The sequence below is a fragment of the Hetaerina americana genome, unplaced genomic scaffold (assembly GCF_022747635.1).
Source record: "Hetaerina americana unplaced genomic scaffold, ioHetAmer1.1.p SCAF_1, whole genome shotgun sequence".
Classification (NCBI taxonomy): domain Eukaryota; kingdom Metazoa; phylum Arthropoda; class Insecta; order Odonata; family Calopterygidae; genus Hetaerina; species Hetaerina americana.
Genome location: NW_027286069.1, coordinates 72638792 through 72661179, shown reverse-complemented (window position 1 = coordinate 72661179; position 22388 = coordinate 72638792). Strand labels below are relative to the sequence as shown.

General features: G+C 40.5%; 1 protein-coding gene across 4 annotated transcripts in view; it reads right to left on the bottom strand.

Annotated features, from left to right (window-relative positions):
- raw (NDT-like domain-containg protein raw) overlaps positions 1-22388 on the bottom strand; it is a 136076-nt gene that overhangs the window by 46637 nt on the left and 67051 nt on the right. Inside the window, exon 1 of one of the 4 annotated variants that reach the window (XM_071591318.1) lies at positions 13793-13927. The exons of the other annotated variants lie outside the window; for them this stretch is intronic. Within the exon in view, the coding sequence (XP_071447419.1) occupies positions 13793-13818 (26 nt within the window). The 5' untranslated portion in view covers positions 13819-13927. Of the gene's footprint in view, positions 1-13792; positions 13928-22388 lie in introns of those variants that run through there. 4 annotated transcript variants of the gene reach the window in all.

Here is a 22388-nt window from a genome sequence, read left to right as displayed (position 1 = left end):
GTTTTGTCTATTGATGTTGAATTGGGAGTTGTTAACGGAAATATCATGGATCATTCCTTAAAGGTAAAAGTAAACTTGTGCTGCTGTTGTGAATATATTAATATTTCGGAGATTCGAGAATTAACGAACATACTGAATAATCAGAAGGTCGTATCAATACGATTTTTTTATTATTATTTTGTGTTTACAGTTTCGAAATTAAGTCAATTCTTCTTCGGAAAAGAAAGAAATACTTAGTTGTTCCACATATATTTTATTAACACGACCTAGGTTTCGACTTACAAAGTCATCATCAGGTAAAGAACAGAAGACACAGGGCTTTATATAGTGGATAGAGAGCTGGAGAGGGGAGGTGTTTGAGAAGAGGGAGGAGGGGAAAGAGAAAGGGAAATGGTGTGTAAGTTTGGGGGGAGGGGGAGAAGACGGTTGTGTATGGCGTCGGGGTGGGAGATTACGGTTGGGTACTGCTTCAGGGGGGGAGAGGGGCTGTGGAACAGAGGGAGGTCCAGGAGGGGTGAACGGGAGGAATAAGTTAGGTCATTAACTAGAATACCCTTAAGGTGACTATTCTTCGAAATTTCCAACCGTTCCAAGGCATCTAATCTTAAGCCTTTTTTCTCTACATGCAGAATTTTGGGGACAAAATCACTGGAGTGGTTGTTTTCTAAAAGGTGCTGGGCAAAATTGGATGACATATTTCCGTTTTTAAAACAAGCGTAATGTTCCTTGACACGATCACTGAATTTTCTCCCGGTTTGCCCAATGTAGAAGGCAGAGCACTCACAACACAATTGATAAACTCCACTCCTTTCCATTGCGGGAATTTTGTCCTTGCAGTTTGATTATCTTGACTTTATCAAACTGCAAGGACAAAATTCCCGCAATGGAAAGGAGTGGAGTTTATCAATTGTGTTGTGAGTGCTCTGCCTTCTACATTGGGCAAACCGGGAGAAAATTCAGTGATCGTGTCAAGGAACATTACGCTTGTTTTAAAAACGGAAATATGTCATCCAATTTTGCCCAGCACCTTTTAGAAAACAACCACTCCAGTGATTTTGTCCCCAAAATTCTGCATGTAGAGAAAAAAGGCTTAAGATTAGATGCCTTGGAACGGTTGGAAATTTCGAAGAATAGTCACCTTAAGGGTATTCTAGTTAATGACCTAACTTATTCCTCCCGTTCACCCCTCCTGGACCTCCCTCTGTTCCACAGCCCCTCTCCCCCCCTGAAGCAGTACCCAACCGTAATCTCCCACCCCGACGCCATACACAACCGTCTTCTCCCCCTCCCCCCAAACTTACACACCATTTCCCTTTCTCTTTCCCCTCCTCCCTCTTCTCAAACACCTCCCCTCTCCAGCTCTCTATCCACTATATAAAGCCCTGTGTCTTCTGTTCTTTACCTGATGATGACTTTGTAAGTCGAAACCTAGGTCGTGTTAATAAAATATATGTGGAACAACTAAGTATTTCTTTCTTTTCCGATATGAATCGCTTCCACAAAGTGACGCCTCAGACAATTTTATTCATCAATTCTTCTTGGAAAGGTGTCATGATAGGATATATTGTAATACGCAATGACTTTGAAAATTGAATAAATTTCTAAGAATAAACTTCGCCGTGCATTCACAGTAAATGTCGCTCCCATGCAGAACAATCTTTCAACGTGTAGTTAGTTATTTACGTGACCCAACAATAATATTAAAAGGAGTGGCTGATCAACAATGCGACCTTATATATTCAGTCTCCTGATTGGTTAAAAGTACGGTGCTCGACGCCAGGCAAGGAATTTCTCAGAAAATATCACCCATAAACAAATAAACTGTTTAGCGTAACCAATATAACAATTTCTACGCGCACACATTTACACAAACTTCACATAGACACCTAATATTTAATTGTGACGTATCATGTTTATAATATTCTATTCATAATGAAAAATATAATGGAATCATGTTTAACTTTGCAGATTAACTTTTTTATTTTCAATTACAAAATTGAATTGCCATTTTACAAAAAAAATTAAATGTCTCCTTGAACTTTTACTTCAAGAACACTAACAATTATAAAATAAACGTTCACAATTCCACACACTTGAGTAAACTCAAATTAACTTAATTGTTACACACTAACATATTAATTATCTGAATGCGCATTCAAGTGCTAACTTCACTCGTCCTGGAAACGGACGCAACCGTCATGGGATGACGCATTTTCTGCAAGTCATCTATGCATGACAGTCGGTGATACATTTCCCCCGATGGCGGAAGGGTACATGTATCTGTGATTCATTTCGGCCTCCTCCCCATACTAAGTGACAGTCATGGACTACAACACGAACGATCTTTCGAGTGCATATTATGCCACGCACGTCCTTCTCACGCTCTCCTTTTAAGAGCTGAGACCTACCCATTCCCCCGTTTATAATCCACCATGCCCCTCATTGTCTTGTCTCTAATTGAATTTTTCTTTTTACGATTCTTTTCCTCTACTTCACTCCGCATTCACCTCCTTCCCTCCTCATCCAGACACCGAGCGCCCCTACCCCCGCCGAAGAGAGAACTTTTCAAAACGAGTGGCGGACAAGGTACCCCATATATCATGCTAAATAAAGCTCTAATGAATTTAACAGGCGAATGTGATGCTTAGTGTACTTATTCAATAAAATACGAGGAACTTGCAAATTCTAAGATTCACTCATCTGAGAATTGTTCTTCGTCGACAAAACGAACGTCGGCATGAAAGCATTCCGCTCCTTTGAGGGCTGAGGGCACAATTATTCGCAAGATCTAAAACGTTGGGGGGCTCAAGATGGTGCAGTATCGTACTGGCTTCCCACCCGGAGGGCCCGGGTCCGAATCCCGGCGTCGTCGAATATTTGTAAGTGGTATCTCGATCCCTTCTTGAGGTACTTCGTGAGTACGCCGTCCATCGGATGGGACGTTAAGCTGCAGACCCTTTGGCGCCTTCCGTTAAGAGTAGACTAATGCCGAAGCCGAGTTTTTCTCTACACCCTTTATCCTTTCCTGTCCATCCCTAACGGTGCAAATGACCTCAGCTGTCGGTCGCCTCCCCTAAATACTACTAAAAGATTGGGTTTCTCAGACCTATAAAAATAATACAAACAACAGCATATGAAATAGTGAGTTGCCAGCAATATTGTAGGTTATTCAATGAAAACATGGTGGGAAAGTCAATATAACTTTCGAAAATAGGAAAAGACGACATTTTTCCTTGAATTATGCTTGATAATCACATAGTGAAAGAGATAAAATTTTCACCGAAAATCTAACATCAGGATGAAAAAACCTGATAAATAACTGTCGCCAAATTGCTTTAAAACTAGCATTAAGTAGCAATTTAAGAGGAAATTGTCGATTGATATAAACTTATTCGAGTACGATTAAGTGTGCGATGAATCAATGAAAATAAATCCCTAATTATCTGCGCAGAGGCTACATTTCACTGAGAAATAATATGCCTCTTCCTATTCACTTATTTAATATCGCACTTCCAAATAACTGAATTCGTAATTTACAACACAAATTTGCTCTTTTCATAAGAATCGGGAAAATGAAGCATCCTTGTTTAAATTTCCTCAATTAATTCCACGGTATTTTCTTTTACTGGCAAATTAGGACGATGTACTTCTACTTCTATGAGTACTTCCACGATCTATCGTACCTGTAGGTATTATGATCGCCGATCTCCTACCACTTTCAAGATGCAATGATCGCTGTAATGTAGTTTATGGGTATCGTTAGACAAACGAGGTAGTAATTTTTAATATTTTCAACTGTAGTTTCACCAATCTCTCATTAATTAAACGAGAGGTCAATGCATCGCAAATATTTTTCTAAATGAATCGCAATGAATTGAATATATATATATATATATATATATATATATATATATATAATACATATGCATATGTATATATATATATGTATATGTTATACATATGCATATGTATGTATATATATATATATATAAAAATATAATACATATATGACTTGAAGAAGGCATCTGAGAGGGCCGAAAGCTCGAATAATTTACCATGTGAGTGTCCTTTTAAATGTTGATATTCTATTTGTGTTCTATTGTGCCGTCCCATTATTTGCTGCTCGCGTGAGTTTTCCCGCATAATCGGTATATATATATATATCTATATATATATATATATATATATATATATAACACTTTTTGAAAGACTCACGGACGTGAATAATAATGTATAACACTTAGCACTAGTGGACACAGACAAAAACACAGAAACACACAAAAAAAGAGACTCACTATTTTTCGAATTTTCGGTGGTCGTTGCCACCTTTATCAAGGAGGAGAGGGACAGAACTCTGTCTGTTCTGTCCCTCTCCTCCTTGATAAAGGTGGCAACGACCACCGAAAATTCGAAAAATAGTGAGTGTCTTTTTTTGTGTGTTTCTGTGTTTATATATATATATATATATATCTATATATATATATATATATATATATATATAACATATACAAAAATGTTTACAACCTGCATACTTAAACATCATTCAAACTGATGGTTACAGGGAAAGATATTCAGTAAAGAGTCGCATGGATGGATTCACTTAAAAAGTGTATTTCACTTATTCGTAGAATATGTTATTTCTAAGAAAATATGACAGAGTACAGATTTTTAGCAAACAGCCTTCTCTAAAGTCGTGGCTTTTCCAAATTTGAAGTATTTACCGTAAAGTCGATCGCACATTGCAATAACCCTTAGAAATGTCTCTTCCAGATGGTCGAATTTGACTGCAAACTAAGAGGTCCTTTTCAATAAAAATATCGAATATAAAATTTCATGCGGCTCAGATTAATGTTTTCTTTTGAATTATGCGCGAAATACTTGATACTGCCCACATTACTTCTAGTCTGGACTCGTGGTTCAATTCTACGGCCACTACGAAATTACCCAAGACAATGAACAATGCTAGAAAGCGGAATACTGTATGGATACAGGATGAGGCATGAGCTGGAATAGGAGCAGTAATCGACGGAGGAATACTAAGTATCTTAGACCCTAATTCAAATTTGTCTCCTAGCTCTGGGAGACTAAGGGGTGTCCTCCGTTAATAGTTTCCATGAGATTTTCGACGCAGGATACCCGTAGGGAACTTACAGCGCTGAGATATCGCATGGGAAATTTTGACGCAAGAGATCCCATACATTCATTATCAAAGCTGAGAGATGACTATAAAATTTATCTATTATTTTATTTACCATTTATTTGTTATTAGGTTAATGTTTCCATCCTTAAGTACTGAAGCCCGAAAAAATAACTTCCTATACAAGGTCTTTTTAATAATATGTGCAAATAGAATGTCGTTGCAAGATCGAAGGAGAATTACTTCGCCTAACTCATCCCCACATGAGGTAACAAACACGGACCTTGAGTATAACGACACCGACTCGATTAGTGACACGGATTTCATTCAGCGAGACGATGATTTAACAGAGATCGCAAGTGAACACTGAATTTACCACGTCGGATGAAAAAAATGATCCACTATTTTTGTTTCCTTTAATGACAAAGGTGAGGCATATCGAAACGAAGTTCACAAAAGAACAATTCTCTTCAGTTATCGGACGAATGTAATTGATACAATTGATTTTTACAAGTATTTAATATGCTAACTTTGTCATGATGACATGGATTAAAAAACTAAACTTGATATACAGTATGTACCTATATGACGCTCGAGCCCGATAAAATTTATCTACAATGCAATCACGGGCGATAGATAAGCCATGTGCCCTCTAAAGATCATCTCGGCAAGATCTCAGATTCCACTTCTTATAAGGCCGTCGGGGCGTTAAGCCAAGGAGAAAGAAGCATGTTTACAGATGGTAACAGACATGGCACCGCTCAGAGAGGACGGGCAAATTAAGTGTATCCTACCTAGTCAATGAGTTCGACAAAAATGCAAGCAAAGAGAACTGTTCTCGCGGTTAAGAAACGAGGTCGAGGAATTTGGAGTTATCGTAATTACCACGGCCAAATAAAATATTCCCATTGAAAAAAAAGCGAAGGGCGTGAGATTGCTTGCCACTGGTAACCGTGGTGAGAATGGCCCCGCGAGGAGAAGACGAAAGCTAAAAAACGAGCCCAGCGCTAAAAAAAATACCGGTCCACTTTCACGAGCGTTATATTTAGCCACAAAAAAAGCAGGTGAGGAAGTGGCCGCAAGAGCACGCGACTCTCTTGCGGGTACGTGTTTTTTTTCAATATGAAGATAACTTTCATTTGGTTCTCGAACGTGATATACGTATATTCCGTAATTCGGTTCATTCAATAGAAATTACGGTACTGAAATAGTACATTGGACATCTGCTTAGTGCGGAAAAAAATGCCACAGCCAAATTTATATCATTTATCTCATTTAAATTTCAAAGTTTTATATTGGATAGGAAGAATACGATAGTATAGAATATGCATGCACAATATGCGTTTCCTAGAAGAGATTGAAATTATTTGCATTCATTCTGCCATTGCACGAAAACAGTAGATAAAACTCCGCATTCTTCCTATCGGGGGCCGTGAAAAGCACCATAGCGTAATAACGTTTAAGTAGTGGCTAAAGCAATACATTTTGGGGTGCGTTACATATTCGAAATAATTAAGACATACCTTATTAGAGGAAAATTGAAAATCACACACTCGATCACTCAGGTGCGCTTGGAAAACAGTGACCCTCGTGTATCTCAATCACACACAAACAATATAAAAATAAAAGGAAACAGACGCACAACCACTCGATCACTAAGGTGCGTTAAGGAATAACAGTGACTCTCGTGAATTGCATTCGCACACACTCTCAGGGTTAGCAAGGATTTCTACCATGCCATGGACCTGTCAATCACACAAAGGAGTGAAAAATTAAAGAAATAAAGAACACAAGTTAACAGTAACCTTTGTGAATTACACTTATTCAAATCTTTTGGGGTTTACGCCTTCTTGAAATCTAAAAATACAGCATTCACTAGCGTATTGCCATCCTACGATTTTAGGATATCACAAATAAAAATGCTTAATTTTGTTTCGTATGGTATGCTTTTCAAAAGCCCGTGACTTCTCCGTCATAGTACGTAACCACTGCAGAGGCATTAAATTCTTAACAATGATATGGACTAAGTTTTGCAACACAAAGATGTTAAAGAAGTTAGCCTGTCATTATTGGGATCCAACCTATAGCCGCCGTTGCAGATATTACGATTTCTAAAATAAGTACCGAATTCCATGCAAAAAAGGACTACGCGCAATCGGTAAACATAGAAAACAAAGCAAAATTAAGGCAGATGAGTACTTATTCACGTCATTTTTTAATAAAGACGAAGCATTTAAAGTTGGCGATAAGATAACAATTAGATTTCACCTTATATTTTTTCATACTTGCTTAAGTACTTCTGCAATATCACTCCATTCTTAATATCAGATTTTATCACATGCCCTGTACACATATATCGGTTGCCTTATCATTTCATCTCGCAAGGATTACCTAAGCATTCGAATCTTCGATAACAAGGTCGCAAGTGTTTAAAGAATAAAATATTATTTAACTCTGAGAAAAATAGATTCAACATGTGAAGCTGCAAAACTTTTAAAATAACGAAATGCATTGTCTTTCAGCATTGACACTTTCTATTTCGATGAAGAATCTCCATTATTTCATTTTGAATAAAATGCACACAAATGAATACTATATATTGATCTGAGTTACCTTCCATAAAATAATTGTTATTTTACGTTTATTTATTACCCATTTTTTCTCTGGATTTTATATTATTTATCAAAGGGAGGTAATTTCGCAGACGTAGACACCCGTGATCAGTCAGCCCAGAGGGATTTTATTGGCCCTTTTTGTTGCTAAGACATAGAGCAGCGATAAAGACAATTTATAAAAATGCTATAACCTGTTTTATAAGCCAAATACAGTGTAAATAATGATAAAAACATAACGTGTCGGTAGCATTAATATCCGAGAAGCATGGTCAAAGTCAAAACACGGCAGCTTTATGCAAACCATAACAGGTTTCGACAGTAAGCTGACCCAATCCAAAAGAGGCATGTATTTCGGAGACTACTCGAGCGATGGCAAGGCTTAGATCTCTTGAAGTACACCACAGACTTGAGGTCGACTCGAGACAAAAACAGACGTGTATCTGGGTGCACACTCATCCCTATCTTCGAACACCCGGGGGCGGGAGAAAGAGTATAACGAGGCTTTTTGGCTGCTTTTTGGGACCGCTTTTGCGATGGCCTCAAAATTGGTTTTGCAACAAGTCCGTGAGCGAAAGACGGAGAGAAAGTATGGGCGCGGAGAGTGTGAGGGGAGGACGAGGGAGCAGGATGAGGGCGGGGGATGCGTGGGTGACGTGGGAGGCATCGGGAGGGGAGGGCCATAGGGAAAGATTTTGGGGCGGCCACGTGGGGATGCTGGAGAGAACGAGCGGGGATGAGAGACTACGGCACGAGGCACTCACTCCAGGAGAAGCGAGAGGGGGGGAGGGGATTAGTCAAACAACGGGGACGACGATCATTGGCACAATTACTTTCGAATTTGCCAATTTCGTGCTGAGATTCTAGCATTCGATAGAGGGAGAGTTCATCATAACGGCTCGACATAGATGCCCTAATGACTGACATTTAAAATTATTATAACGTAGTGGGTCGCGGTAATCCAGGGGTAGAGCGTAGGACTACTGACCGGAGGACCCGGGTTCGATTCCCGGGCAAGCCTCTCTGGGCACCCGCAGCTCCACCCAAGCTGTGTGATTTTCCAGGCACCAGATCTTCCTGGGAAAGGAACTGGCCCCCCAACTCTGATGTGTGAATTTCACACGCCGTCGGGCTTAGTACTGGGTGAACTCTACCATCCCCTACCAAATCGACCTTAGGGTTGATTACTGTGTTCATTGTTTTTATACCAACATACGAATATACCCAAAGAAAATATTTCGTCACCAGGATTTCGGTTCGGTCTTCGATTAGGCCACTGCGTGGACGAAAGATTGATCAATTTCGACAGGAGATACTCTATCTTAAGGGCGCAATCGATTTCGTGTTCATTCCATACAGTGCTCGTTTGAACACCCATTTATGTTGGTATATTTGTTTGGAACGTACGTTTCCGCAGCGTTGATGATGACTGGTAATGATGGTTTTCAGGAGCTACTGCGTCCGCATTACGAATGCTGTCGTCCGAATTTTCGCGTCCATTGCAGGCCACATCATCAGGAACAAAATAATGTCTCCGTGTCTGCCGCCAACGTTTTTTTGTACGTTCTTTTTAAATGAAAGGCGTCGCCATAAATTTTTGACATTCCATTTTGAATGCCAATGAGTGCGTCACAAGCAGATGCTGCGTAAGATGCTTGAAATTTCTCAATCGCATGACTCTTAATTACTCTATAAATCACGGCATTTTTATCGAATACTTCCTTGGTATTTGGTTTTGAGATGACATTCTCGGATGAGTAGATATTAAGGTCTAGTAAGTATGAATTGTTTACAACAAGGTTTTTAGACTAATCAGACCACCTGTTGGAGAAGTGTGACATCAAAACTCAATATTGAGCTCGTGACTCAACGGTGCCGCCTAGGGCATTGATTTTGTCCACAGTGAGGATTCTCACCCATAGGAAAACCCGATGACAAGCCAAGATTGGATATTCGGGATTCCAGGGGCACACGGACCAGCATAGGAACCATGTCATAAGCACAACTTCCAGTGGTCGACAATTATCAATCTTTATACCGGTTTAATGCATTGAAAACCTCGAATGAGACAATTAATGAGATTTAAGATTTTGCGTTGGTTAGACCTATATTTGAATGCGCGTCAAGCACTTGGGATCCCGTTTGGAGGGAACTTGTAATTTCTTAATTGAACTTTACATGGAAAATCTTCTTGCTTCGTCAAATATCGTTTCGAAAGAACATCAAGGGTTATATTATTATTGGATATCGGGTGTTGGGAGCCACTGGAGGAATGAAAATTAATTGCAAGATCTAAAATATTACATACATAATAATCGAATTTCTTTAATGCTGACACGAGAGGGAATAATTCCAGGCGAGCAACAGAGATTAATAGGAGAGTTTATGGGAAATGAATGCCAAACATTTTTCCCCTACGTAGTCGTGACCTCGACAGGACAATAATTGCACGTGCGACAATTGAAACAATTTGAAAATAGTATTAAACGTGATGCTAAAAGTCACTAATTTGCCTAATACCTGATGACCTAACTCTCCATGTCACACGCCTCCAGTCTTCCAAGTTAAGATGCTCTAAGCTCTGTTCCTATGTAAAAATCTTATGGCCCCAGTTTCCAATTAAACTTTTTTGTGGCCGGTGTGGAACTCAGCACAGTAATAGAAGTAAGTACTTTCAATAAAACATGGTAAAATAACTTGAGTAAATTAAAAAAACATTGGAAAACCGACCTCACCAAGCCTATTGAGTAATACCTCTCTGTTTAATACTAGAAATAACTTCAAGAGGTAAAACCCACCTCTGAAGTATTTATTATTTTTGCAACGTGATAGTTTTCCTTCAATCGGGTTAGCAAAGATAAATAAACATAAGTCCGAACGGTCATTTATTGCATATCGATGAATTACTAGTACATATACAAGTAGCGAGGGAGTCAGCATTAGCCAATCGCTAATACATCAAAATCGAGAGCCAATAATAATTTTCATAAGCGAGATATTTTCCTCTTTCAAAATACAACTCAAACAAAGAAAACATTCCTTGGCTCTACTGATTTTAACGAGAGGATAAAATTACACATTTCTAGCTATTAGCAAAAGTTTTATCACTGAGCGACCTTCTCACATGCACGTGAGGTTCTATGAAATGAAACGGTAACATTTCATAAATAAAGATCTGAGGGGCATTACCTTTCGCAAATAACATAGGCACAGCCCTGAAATTGCGTTGAAGCTTTTAAGGAATGCCATTTTACGAGCGTCTGTTGAGAGCAGCTAACAGGGTTAACGTGATTTTTTCACGCCGAGAGGAGTGAAACTAAGAATGGAACAAGGGAAGTAATATGATGTAAACGGAAACAAACGTTTTATAGGCCACATGAATGATTACAGTTTTAGGTCAGGGTCTTTCGATCCCTCAGTGTGTCCATGGCTATTAATTTAAAACGATCTCCAGTTCAACCCGCCACTATGGATTTATTAATTCAATTTTAGAACTACTTCACATGACCTTGGAAAATCTTAAAATGCCCTTTTTCGTTAAATTGGCATTGAAAATTGACATTCTGGTCATTTACAGTATTCTTTCCTTTCCTGATGCAAAAAGGAAGACTCCCGTTGAATTAGATAATCGATGATTTAGTTTTCACCAAACGGCAAAGTGTTGCGATATCTCAATCAATGTTATGGGGTCACCAAGAAAAAATAATTAACAATAGAAATTCAACCATAGCATTAAATGAAAAACCCTTTCTATCAATCCTTTAGAATAACGCACTTCCACACACCACTTTCAACGTTTCATGATCCCCAACCAGACGACAGGTTAATTGGAGCGAGGTGAGTTTTTCAGCGTTTTAAGAGGTCATCCTTGTCCGAGGTCACCATCGCATCACCAGCGACGACTCAGTGACGCGACGGTCACAAATACTTTTGCGACGACGCATCAGCATTGGTAATGCAAGAGCGGGAAAATCAGTTTCGAACTTTGTAAGCCCTACATGAAACACATAGCCTTAGTTATATCTTCTTATTGAAGGTGAAAATTACGGGTGAGGAAAACGTGAGAAAGAGAGAGAGGAATATACATACACGCATTGGCCTCGTTTTGAAAGGCCGCCTTTTCTTGTATTATGGTCGGCGATTTTCATGCAATTCGCATTTCAAGGCGAACAAATATTACCTTGTCGAAAAGAGCACAAATCCCCAACACTACACAACCATGTACACATAGTTAGTTATTAATCATAAAACAAAGGAATTCCCTATTAAACTAACTGATAAAATTTGTGAAACCTTGGGAGTCGTATTTCCAAAAAGTAAAAAACATTAAGCACGAAAAGATAAATTTAGAAGCTCGAGAATTACTGCAGAGGAGAATAGCAGAGTGACGAAAGGCCAAACATTCGTCAATGCCATATGATTTTTTCAACCTAAGTTTATGAGGTTTATTATTTTTCATCACGGTGTTTAACGGAAGCGCTATTTATTTCAATTTATATCTTCTTCGGACTAAATAAATCTTTAGTTCCTTCGCATTACTACCGATTGAACATGTACTCCTACTTTTCATATATTCACGGCACAATTTCAAGTAAGATACTGGTAATTAATTAACACGTTTCCCTTAGAATGACATCCATATTCATTTCCTTGAATCTCTGTGGTTAAATGTCAATTTTTACAATAATTTTTAACCATATTTACTTTCGGCAAATTTCTAAAACCCATCCATGTTTCTTACCTTCAGACAAATTCCACATTTCAGAATGCATTGGGTCACCTAGTTGACCCACCGTAACTATGAAGTGAAAGACCTTTGGGCTTGACGAAGCATGAACACGAAATATTTAAGGATCATTTCATTTGGGAATCGCTACTTGGTTGGTAATCAGCTCTAGAATTCCGTCACTATGGCTAATATTACCCAAATCATTCAAAGCCCGGCTGAAAGTAATGGCATGAATGGAGACTTCTCCGTGATGACCGAGAGAGAAAAATACCAACTTAAATGTAAGTAACCGTAGCGAGAATGATTAGTGCATAGTAAATAGTAAAACCTCATCAAATCAAACAAAAAATTTAAACTCGGGCTTGGTCATTGTCACGCTTTCGACAGAAATTACCTCATTTCTCTCAGTATAGACTTAGAAAACTAAAAAAATTGCTATGCGTGTCCACAAATAAAGGAGATATCATGTCTATTTGAAGTTATTTCCGAATGGTACATTTTGATACAACAAACCGGAAGGTATACGGACGCCTTCCTTCTTTTGATACAGTATCAGAAAAATCCCATTATCCAAAAAAATCCCCAAAAAGTCTGCAAACCGATGATATCCCTAAAGTGATTTCAACACAGCAACTTGATTCCGGTCAAATGTAGATGATTTCTGAAAGACTGATTTGATTGTCACCAAAACATGCTATATCAATCAGAGAAAAATCAATCATGGGTAAACCACAAGGCAAAATGATTTCCTCCCAACTACGACACAAGATAAATGAAACGAGACAAACTCCAGCAAACTTTCACTTTCAGCTTCCCTTAACCTCTGAAAATGCCAGCCAAAGATAAGCATTGTTTGCCAAACTTTGAGGGGCCCGCAGAATTTAAATGCTAGCAGGTCAACCAAAGAATAGATTTCATTTTTTTCAGACGGGATTTCTTTTGTCTCCGTCCAATGGTTATTCTGAATGCTGACTCCTGACAACTGCGACGGGACTCGGCCCCGGAGTTAAGGGGGTGGGAAGATTCGCAAATGGGGAGAAACCGGGAAGAGGACTGAAAGCTTTGTTAGCCATAAAAAAACTAGGGATGGGTCTATTCGGCAAAACAGCTGCTTTTCTGAAAACGCTGTGGGGCAAAGGGATTGTGAGAGGCCTTCGGAGGGCGAAGCTGGCTTCGGAGGCGTCAAAAAAATATAAAAGCAAAATTTACTCCGTTAGAAAATTGTGTATGGTGCTCAGAACAAAACTACGTCCCAACACAAAACGAGACAAATCCGACAGACGGATTATCTTCCCATTAAAAAAAAAGCCTTACCTAACAGCGCGCGACTTGGTGACCATGGCTGGCAGCCTATCTTCCGTTTCAGTCCTACTGAAGTTCAAAAATGAAAAGGGTGAGGATGGAAGACGGTAGAGGCCGTGGTCATCACGCAGAAAGCTTCGACTCGAAAATGGGTCGCGGCCTCATGACGATGACGGAAGGAGACAACAAAACCCGGCGGGGGAGAGAGCGCGGGGAGCCGTAAGTTGGCCGATGGTTCGCATCGCACGCCGCGGAGACGACTGAAGCATCGGCCGACGCCAACGGTAGCGGGAAGGAGACGGCGAGATAGGGCAGCGGGCGGGGAGGGGGGAGATCGTGGAGGGCGCAAGGGGGTGAGGGAAGGGGAGAGAGAGACAGAGAGGGAGGGAGAGAGGGAGGACTGAACTGAGAGACCGGAGGGGGTGGAGGTCACGAAGGGGAAAGAGAGGAGAGCCACAATACCACGCCATGGCAATCTCCGTTGATGATTGAAACTTAAAATTTCGCCTGGGGTATTATTATTATTGTCATCATATTGCCACAGCTCACAAGTCAACAATATAGAATACATTTTATTCTCCGTAAATTTAATTCGTGTTAAACAAAGGAAAACGCCCAGATAAATCTAGCCGCGATATCAAACAATAGGAAAACAAGTACTACTGACCAAGAGGAATGCATTTGTTTTGGCAAAATACTGAAAATTTACGAAACGTGGCTCAAGTGAAAGGCAGTCTTGTTTTTAAAAATGGTCTTCGCCAAAAAGTCAACGAGAAGTTCGGCGCTGCCTACAGATCGAAGACCTTTCGAATGGTTGTACATGCTGAGCTATTCCATCTAACAAAAAACCGGCTAGTACTACATAGTATAGAAGCAGACATCGTAATTTTAAGGAAATAACCATTCACACAGATTGAGAAACCCTCACAAGTTAAATACGCAGCATTTAATGGATTGAAAAGAGAAAAAATTAGAAGTCTGTAAAAAAGCACCAGTCAAAATAAAAAAAAGCCAACGGAAAAGACCGGCACTTACTCGGAGGGGTTTAAATGAGCATTTCTGAAAATGTAAAATCGACCATTTGCCAAAAACGTAGTTACAATGCAGAGCAAAGAAAAAGTGTATCTCTTTAATCAGACAACAACATGAAATATCCCTCTAAAATACAGGAATACTGATTTAGATATGAAGCAAAACATCAACATCCGCTAGCAAACAAACCTTCATGAGGCTTCACTCAATTACTAGACAATCCTGGGCGGGAGCAACTGAAAATAAGATTCCACAATACAAAATTTACTGCAAATGAATCAACGGTGAGAGTTTACTTTCGACATCGTGGGAATGATCCGATGCCTCACTTCACTGGAAGGTCAGAACGATGACTAAATAAGTGAGAGGGGCAGCCGAGGAAACAGATTCAAAGGAATCGTTTTTCCCTCGCACGATTGTCGACCACAACACAAGCAGAAGGAAAAGGAAAAGAACATACTAAAAAAATGTCTTTTCGTAACTATTCCTTTCTTCATACTTTTTTCATGGCTATTATCCTAACAACCTCTTCCATGCGTCCTTGCAGCGGCTTACCGAAAATTGTGTACATTTAAACGTCATACACTTGGCCTTAATATTAATATCGCAACAAACTAAACAAACGTGCGCCCTTAGCAGCGTACGTGTGGATTGCTACTCCAAAGAATGGAAAGCTTTTGGCGTCGAGCAATTAGCTCGCCTCCGATTAAGGCGAAAAAAACAACGGAAGGAGTGTCTGTTATGGATGAAAAAGAGGGGAAAGCAGAAGTAGCGAAACGCAGAAGATGAGAGGTGAATAGGGAAAGAGGGGAAGGTAGGTTTTTCAAAGAGGGGGGCAGGGTGGAAGAAGGGGATCCGCGAGAGGGGAGAGCGGGAGGGGATGTCGAAGGAGTGGATGGGGAGTAAGATGTTTCCTTCAGGGCAAAATTGAGATCGCCTCCGGTCAAGTTAAGCTTCTTGATGGACGGGTCGGAGGGGGTGGGCAGGAGGAGGATGAACAGAGATGGGTATGTGACAATAAACACGCTGGCGTCGGAAGGTTTACTGCCCACCAGGGGGCAAAGTTCGTCTACCCAAAGCTCAATGATGCACGGATTGCGTAATCCCACTACAATCCCGACTCGTATTTTTAGATCATCGTAAACACACGAAGCACGCGATGCCAGAGCCGAGCTAGTTCGACAACAGAATATATGCGCACAAAAAAGAATCAAGTCCGATGCTATGGCATTTTTGAATAGGGAAGACATTGAGAACCTATTAAAATTCAGGGTACCTAATTTTTGGTATGTATCTGGTGCCCTCTAAGAACACTCTGAGTGAACTCTGAAGGCAGGGGATCCTTAAGCGACTGTATCCCGCGTGTACATGATCGATTAATATTTTGGATTGAAGGTTTACACTCAAACGAGGAAATGTTGCATTCACTTTTCCTCCTTAAATTATTTTTAGTTTATTTATTATTTAGGAGTTAGTTACTTGCGCTTCCTAAAATGACGCGAGGGCCCGAGGAGGTCACTTTCCTCTGAATCAAATGTTGCATTGCTGGGGTGACGTAAGATCGGAGGCGGTGATATAGAGGACGACGCAAAACTTGCACGGGGTCCGAACTCATTGTTGCCTTTCTACTTCTTAAAATTTATTCTCGATTAGTTTCTCCGATTTCCGGAACTGAGTAAGAACGATAATATTCAGCGATGAGACTTAGTTGTGTGGAATTTGAATGGCCAAATCATCAGAAATCATCTTTTGACGGATCACAATAAAATCGAGAGGTATGTTCCGCAGCAGAGCATCGTCCTTAATCACACAATTCTACAGAAACGTCATCATTGATCGAAAATATTCACGGAATTTTCTACAAGAGGAACCTTTTAAAATCCTCTTCGGTGAATTTTGTGACACCAAACATTTTTAAGTTCTTCCTAATTTTTCTACATGAATCGGGTTCCAATTATCAGAAGTGCAGCACTAAAAATTTGCAGCTGTATTTCGGGGACAATGTTTTTCCTCGGAAATATGATTTTTTAAATTCCAAGTATTATAGATGAAAATTAGTTGCCTAACATTTGCTCTCAAATAATAATACTTTTCGATAATCTTTTGAGTTTAGTTGAATAGTAAAATGTCCCGGAAAAAAAATTACAACAGAAATTTATCATAAAAATATAGAAAAAACCCAGGAAACCATTTTCTTTCAGGCTGAGAAAACCGATAAAAAGGTGCAATTACTCAAGTTGGTAGTGCATATATAGTTTTTTTAGTACTCTGCAAGCCACCGCTAGGGTGTGTGGCAGGAGATGAATTCACACCGGACTAATTGTGACCCGAACATTTGTACCCCTACCACGGTCGGACAATACTACTCTGATCCCTTACCGTTCGCGGAAAGAAGAGCATCTTAAATCTATCAGTTATACACATAATCTATCTAATTTTACAGACAAGATCTCGCCTACCGTAGTACGATGGGGCCAAAAACACAGTTTCAACATCAAAGCTATGGAGACAGTCTTCCAATTAATGCAAGAGATTTAATTTGTAATTTACTCTTCACTCCGTGAGTGATTCCCAGCTTAGCTCCTCCAATATTTGGATACGCTACTAAGTTCATCATGACAACGTTCTACAAATCTAGCTCCTCTATGCTGCACTCAGATTCAATTCGGCAATCAATCCAACTTCGTGAGGATTCCATATACTAGCAACATATTCAAAATGAGGCCTAACCAGTGAAAGATAACATTTATCTTTGACCTTTTCATCACATTTACCCAGTTCTCTTCTAAAACATTCTGATTTTTGTTAGCTTGTCCACATTTTCCGTACATGTTTCACCCAGGAGAGGTCGTGAGTGAGGGTAAAGCCTAAGTATTTAATCGCGTCTCCACATTCCATTACTGTGTTCCCGATGCAGTGGGAGGCAAATGCTCTTTTTCCTAAAGTTAATCATGACGCACTTTTAAAGTTTAATTGCCAAGTACTGCACCAACGTTGTAAAGCATTTAGGTCATCTGAAAAAGGCTTCTGTATCCTCAGGATAACGGATATCTCTGTAAACCACTGCATCGTCGGCAAATAAACGTATCTTACTAGTGACTATGGAGTCAATGTCATTAACGTAAAGTAGGCATAAAAAAGGTCTCTGGGGAACACGTGAAGTGACTTCTATTGCATTTGAGGTAACTCCATCTATGATTGCTCTAATTCTCCGTGAAATCTTTTTTTTTCTTATTCATGTGGCATTAATATATCTAGAAACACTTTAAAATTTTGATAAAAACCATTATATTTACGCTTTCACCTTTTTATATTAGCGATTTCAGTGTGAACTTCATACATTCTGAGGAGTATATTGAGAGTACATAAAATTTCTACATAGTTTCACTGATAGTGATCAAAAGGTTCTTTTCGGCGTTAAACATATCATCAGAGTACTCATTATCATTTAATAAAAGACGAGAATGCCGGAAAGATTAAAATTCAGGGAGCGAAGGGCGTAAGAAGGCACTGGTACCATTCTAACGAAAGGCGACATGGGTAACACAGTTTAACATACTCTCAGACGGACGGAGCAATGAACTTGGCATCTTAAGGAGAAAACAGCAGGCACAATATTAGGGAAATAAAGCTCGGCAGGTTGAACGAATACATAGCAGGGTACATGCTACCCTGCAAGACACCGCTAGGGTATGTAGCATGGGGTAATTCCGCACCAGGCATGCAGCATCATATTAAGTGTAGCTCAAATGTTGTTTACCAATAGATATGCCAACAAAATTCAAATATAAAAAATCATTTTTACGAAAGCTACATGTACATATTACGGTATCTAATAGAAAAATCCTCCTCTGTACGCATGGGAAACGATCTCATTGTTATAAGAACAATAAAATTATGATTAGATAAATCGTTTACAGTAACTCTGATCCCGTTTCGTCCGCGAGAAAAACGACATATTAAACCTTTTGGTTCTACACTTAATCTCTCTTATCTCATTTTTATGATTCTCCTACCGTAGAACGACGGGATAGAGCAACGCATATTAAACACTATCTCAAAACTAGGGAGAGGGAGAGAATGATAGAGTTTTAATAACAACATGGGTGCACGACAGCGACGAAAGGTGTTCGCCAACTGAATGACTTAGCACCACCATTCAGTCAAACCAAAAACCGGTATGAATCAATCCGTCAGTTGATTTTTTATTGGATCGAACTTCAGCTCCTTCAGGCCAGTGCACTACCCTTTGCGTAGTGGTTGCCACGCCGCCCAACAACAAATCAGCATGGTCAGTTATTTTGGGCAAGGCGGAGAGGAATAAGGGCGGTGAAAAAACGGCGTTGGGTGCCGACCCACTCTCAACGAGAGGCACTCTGTGACCCTATCCGAGGTACTGAAGGCGACGACGGGAGGGAGGCTCTTCATGCCAATTGGTATTCGAACCCGGGTCGTCGTCACCTCGTGGTGCTTTTATCTGCGACACGGATCGAATTCCCCCTAAGGGATAATTGCCGCTCGTCTGGGGAGATGGGGAGGAGGGGGGAGAGGAGACCGGGTGTTGGACGTGAGCGTAAGTTTGTTTGGCGAGAGGGTGGAGCGGGAGAAGGGGACGGAGATGGATACAACGTGCGCAAGCGACAACGGAGGAGAAATTTGGCGGAGTGAGAGAGTGGGGGAGGGGGCGGGGAGACACTTAATGACTGCGTGAAAGGGGAGGGACGTCAGAGAATGGGAATGGGAGGCGGTGGTGGGGGCGGAGATGTCGAGGGGGGACGGGAGGAGAGCGGGTGCGTGGGGGACGGAGGGAGAAAGAGCACGGGATGGGGGGCGGCGGAGGATGACAGTGAGGGATGGAGGGGCACGCGGCTTCGCGGTCTCGTTTCAAAAGCTATATTTCGACATTCTTTTAAAAAAAAGGGTGCGCAAAGAAGCATCGATATACACTGACTGCTGAGTGTCACTTCGAAATTATGCACTACTGTTAGTAAAGTACACCATCAATGTACAAATCCATGATGAAAAAACCATCGCGGATGGATTGGATGTAACGTATCTGACTGCTATGATTGAGAACCGTCCAGAACACATTTTTGCTATAGTGAGACGAAAATGCACAACTTTTCATTCGGTTCGGTTCATTCTCTTGGTTAGGGACAAGAAGAGGGAAGCAGGATGTCGGACACCTTGATGAACAAACACCAATATTAAGTGCTGATTTTTGGCACCGGAATATGGATTAAGTACATCAAGATACAAGTATAAGCGTATCAAGATATCAAGTATGTATTTTGTAAAAATGTTTTAAGGGCTCTCAATATATCTAAAAGCGTCATCGATACACAATGCGTTTCAGTTATATTATAAGGAAAGGATTAATTTTTCGTCGGAATGGCATTGGCGCCTGGACTTTGAATGAACGGAAGTAAAAAAAAACGATGCCATGAAGACGTTAAACATTTTGACAAGTAGCTTTAATTGTCTGAAAGACTATACCTGTGATGCCATTTTGGAAAGCCGGGCCATATACACCGCCCCAAACAATCAGTGGGTTGATTTTAATAAGTAGGGTAAATCGCTTCTTGCTAAATCTTACAACGTATGAAATCCACATAGTACTGTGGGTCTTCCCTTTCACGGTGTCACCTACTGTTTCCCATCAGGTCCCGGAATCCAGAAAATCACACCGACTCGGATTCTGCCCGGGTCGTCTCGGAGGCATCACCAGGAACCTTCAACAAATAGAATAACGCTCTGCCCATTAAGCTACACTACTCTCCCTCCCCTCCCCAGGGGGAGGCGCTTAAGGCCTCTTCTATCAAAAGTATCTACATCTGTATAATAAGTATACCAAAACTCGACGCAAGGCCATGTGGTTGGGGTGGGGTGTTCGGCCGCCAGCCATTTATGAATAAATATCCACTTGCTCACACACACACAACACATACACATATGCGCCCCATTCCTTCCCACGAACGGACACACGAAAGAATTCCTGACAACTGCTTCACAGTTTCAATATAACACTCCCTACCACTTAATGTGGCGCAGAACGCGACGTCCCAACTGTGGGGCTTGCCACCATTTGGTCTCTTAGAGCCTTAAACCAACCCGCGTACTCTCTTCCTTCCCCTATCAGCAACGGACCCCCGGTCGAGCATTGGGAATCCCCGAAACAACCCCTTTCCTCGCCCCCGCACTTCTGTGAGTCAATTTTTAACCCTCATGAAGAAGGGTAAGAAGCCCGTAAACGTACATGTCTGTTTCATGTAATTTTTTCCTGTGTTCATGCTATGTGTTCCGTCCTCCAAGTCATTTATATCGCCGAACGGCTGCTTTCACAAGGAAATAGATATAAGGAAAAGGGATAGGCACACATATAAAAGATGAACAGAGAAGAGGTGGGGAAGGAGGAATCGAGCAGATCGTAAGTGCATAAATATTTCCTTGACCGGGACTTGAACATCGGATCTTTCGACTTGCCCGGCCGATGCTCTAACCACTTGAGCTATTCAGGAAGCGTAATTTACTCACACACACACAAGGGGGCTTTGTGAAACCAAGTGCCCCGATTCTTTGGCCAAGAGATGACGTCAGGAGGCCGTTTCACAAACCAAATGAGAACTAGACGACACACAAAGAGGGAAGGACAGTAGGTAAGCAATCAAACAACGTCATAAAGGATAGGAACTGCGTTTCGTGGCACGCATAGCCAGAAGAAGGAGACGAGCCACATTGACCAAATGTACATTCTTCCAAGAAAACCCGCCATATGGCGAACAAATATTCATTCACATAGAAATAGATAAAATCAAAAAGGATAGGAACACTCAAAGGACAAACACAAGAAATGAAATGTTGAAATCGAACAGATCACAAGCGTAAAAACGTTTCCTTGACCAGGACTTGAACCAGAGATCTTTCGACTCGCCGGGCCGAAACGCACTGTCCTATCCGTTATGATGTTGTATGATTGCTTTCCCTACTAGTGTCCTCATCCATTTCTCCTTTGGTGAGTGAAATAGCTCCGGAACGCTATCTACTGGTCAAAGAAGCGGGGCAGTTGGTTGCATAAACCCCCGCAGATTTCAGTGTAATTTACGTTTCCTCGCTAGCTCAAGTGGTTAAGATCATGGGCCCAGCAAGTCGAAAGATCCGTGGTTCAAGTCGCGGTAAAGGAAAATATAAATATATATATATAATTATATATATATTATATACATCTCTAATATTATATATATATATATATATATATATATATCTAAACGCACGTAAACTTACATGTCTATCTAAAACATGCAATAATGTATTCACATAAAGACCTCAACGTCACTTTCTAACATTACTTACTTTTGATATTTTCATCTAACTTTAATATTCACACGTTTCCAAACTTGTGGCAGCAAAGCATTAAATATGCTTAAAACTATATATAATTCGTGCTTCCAGCAATTCAAGTCCCCCTAAAGTCCCACCTAAATATTTCCCGGGAACAGAACCAAGGGATGGCCGGCCACAGACTAGTCACTACTGGATCAGGTTACACCCCGATTATATTACACTCCGGCTACATCAT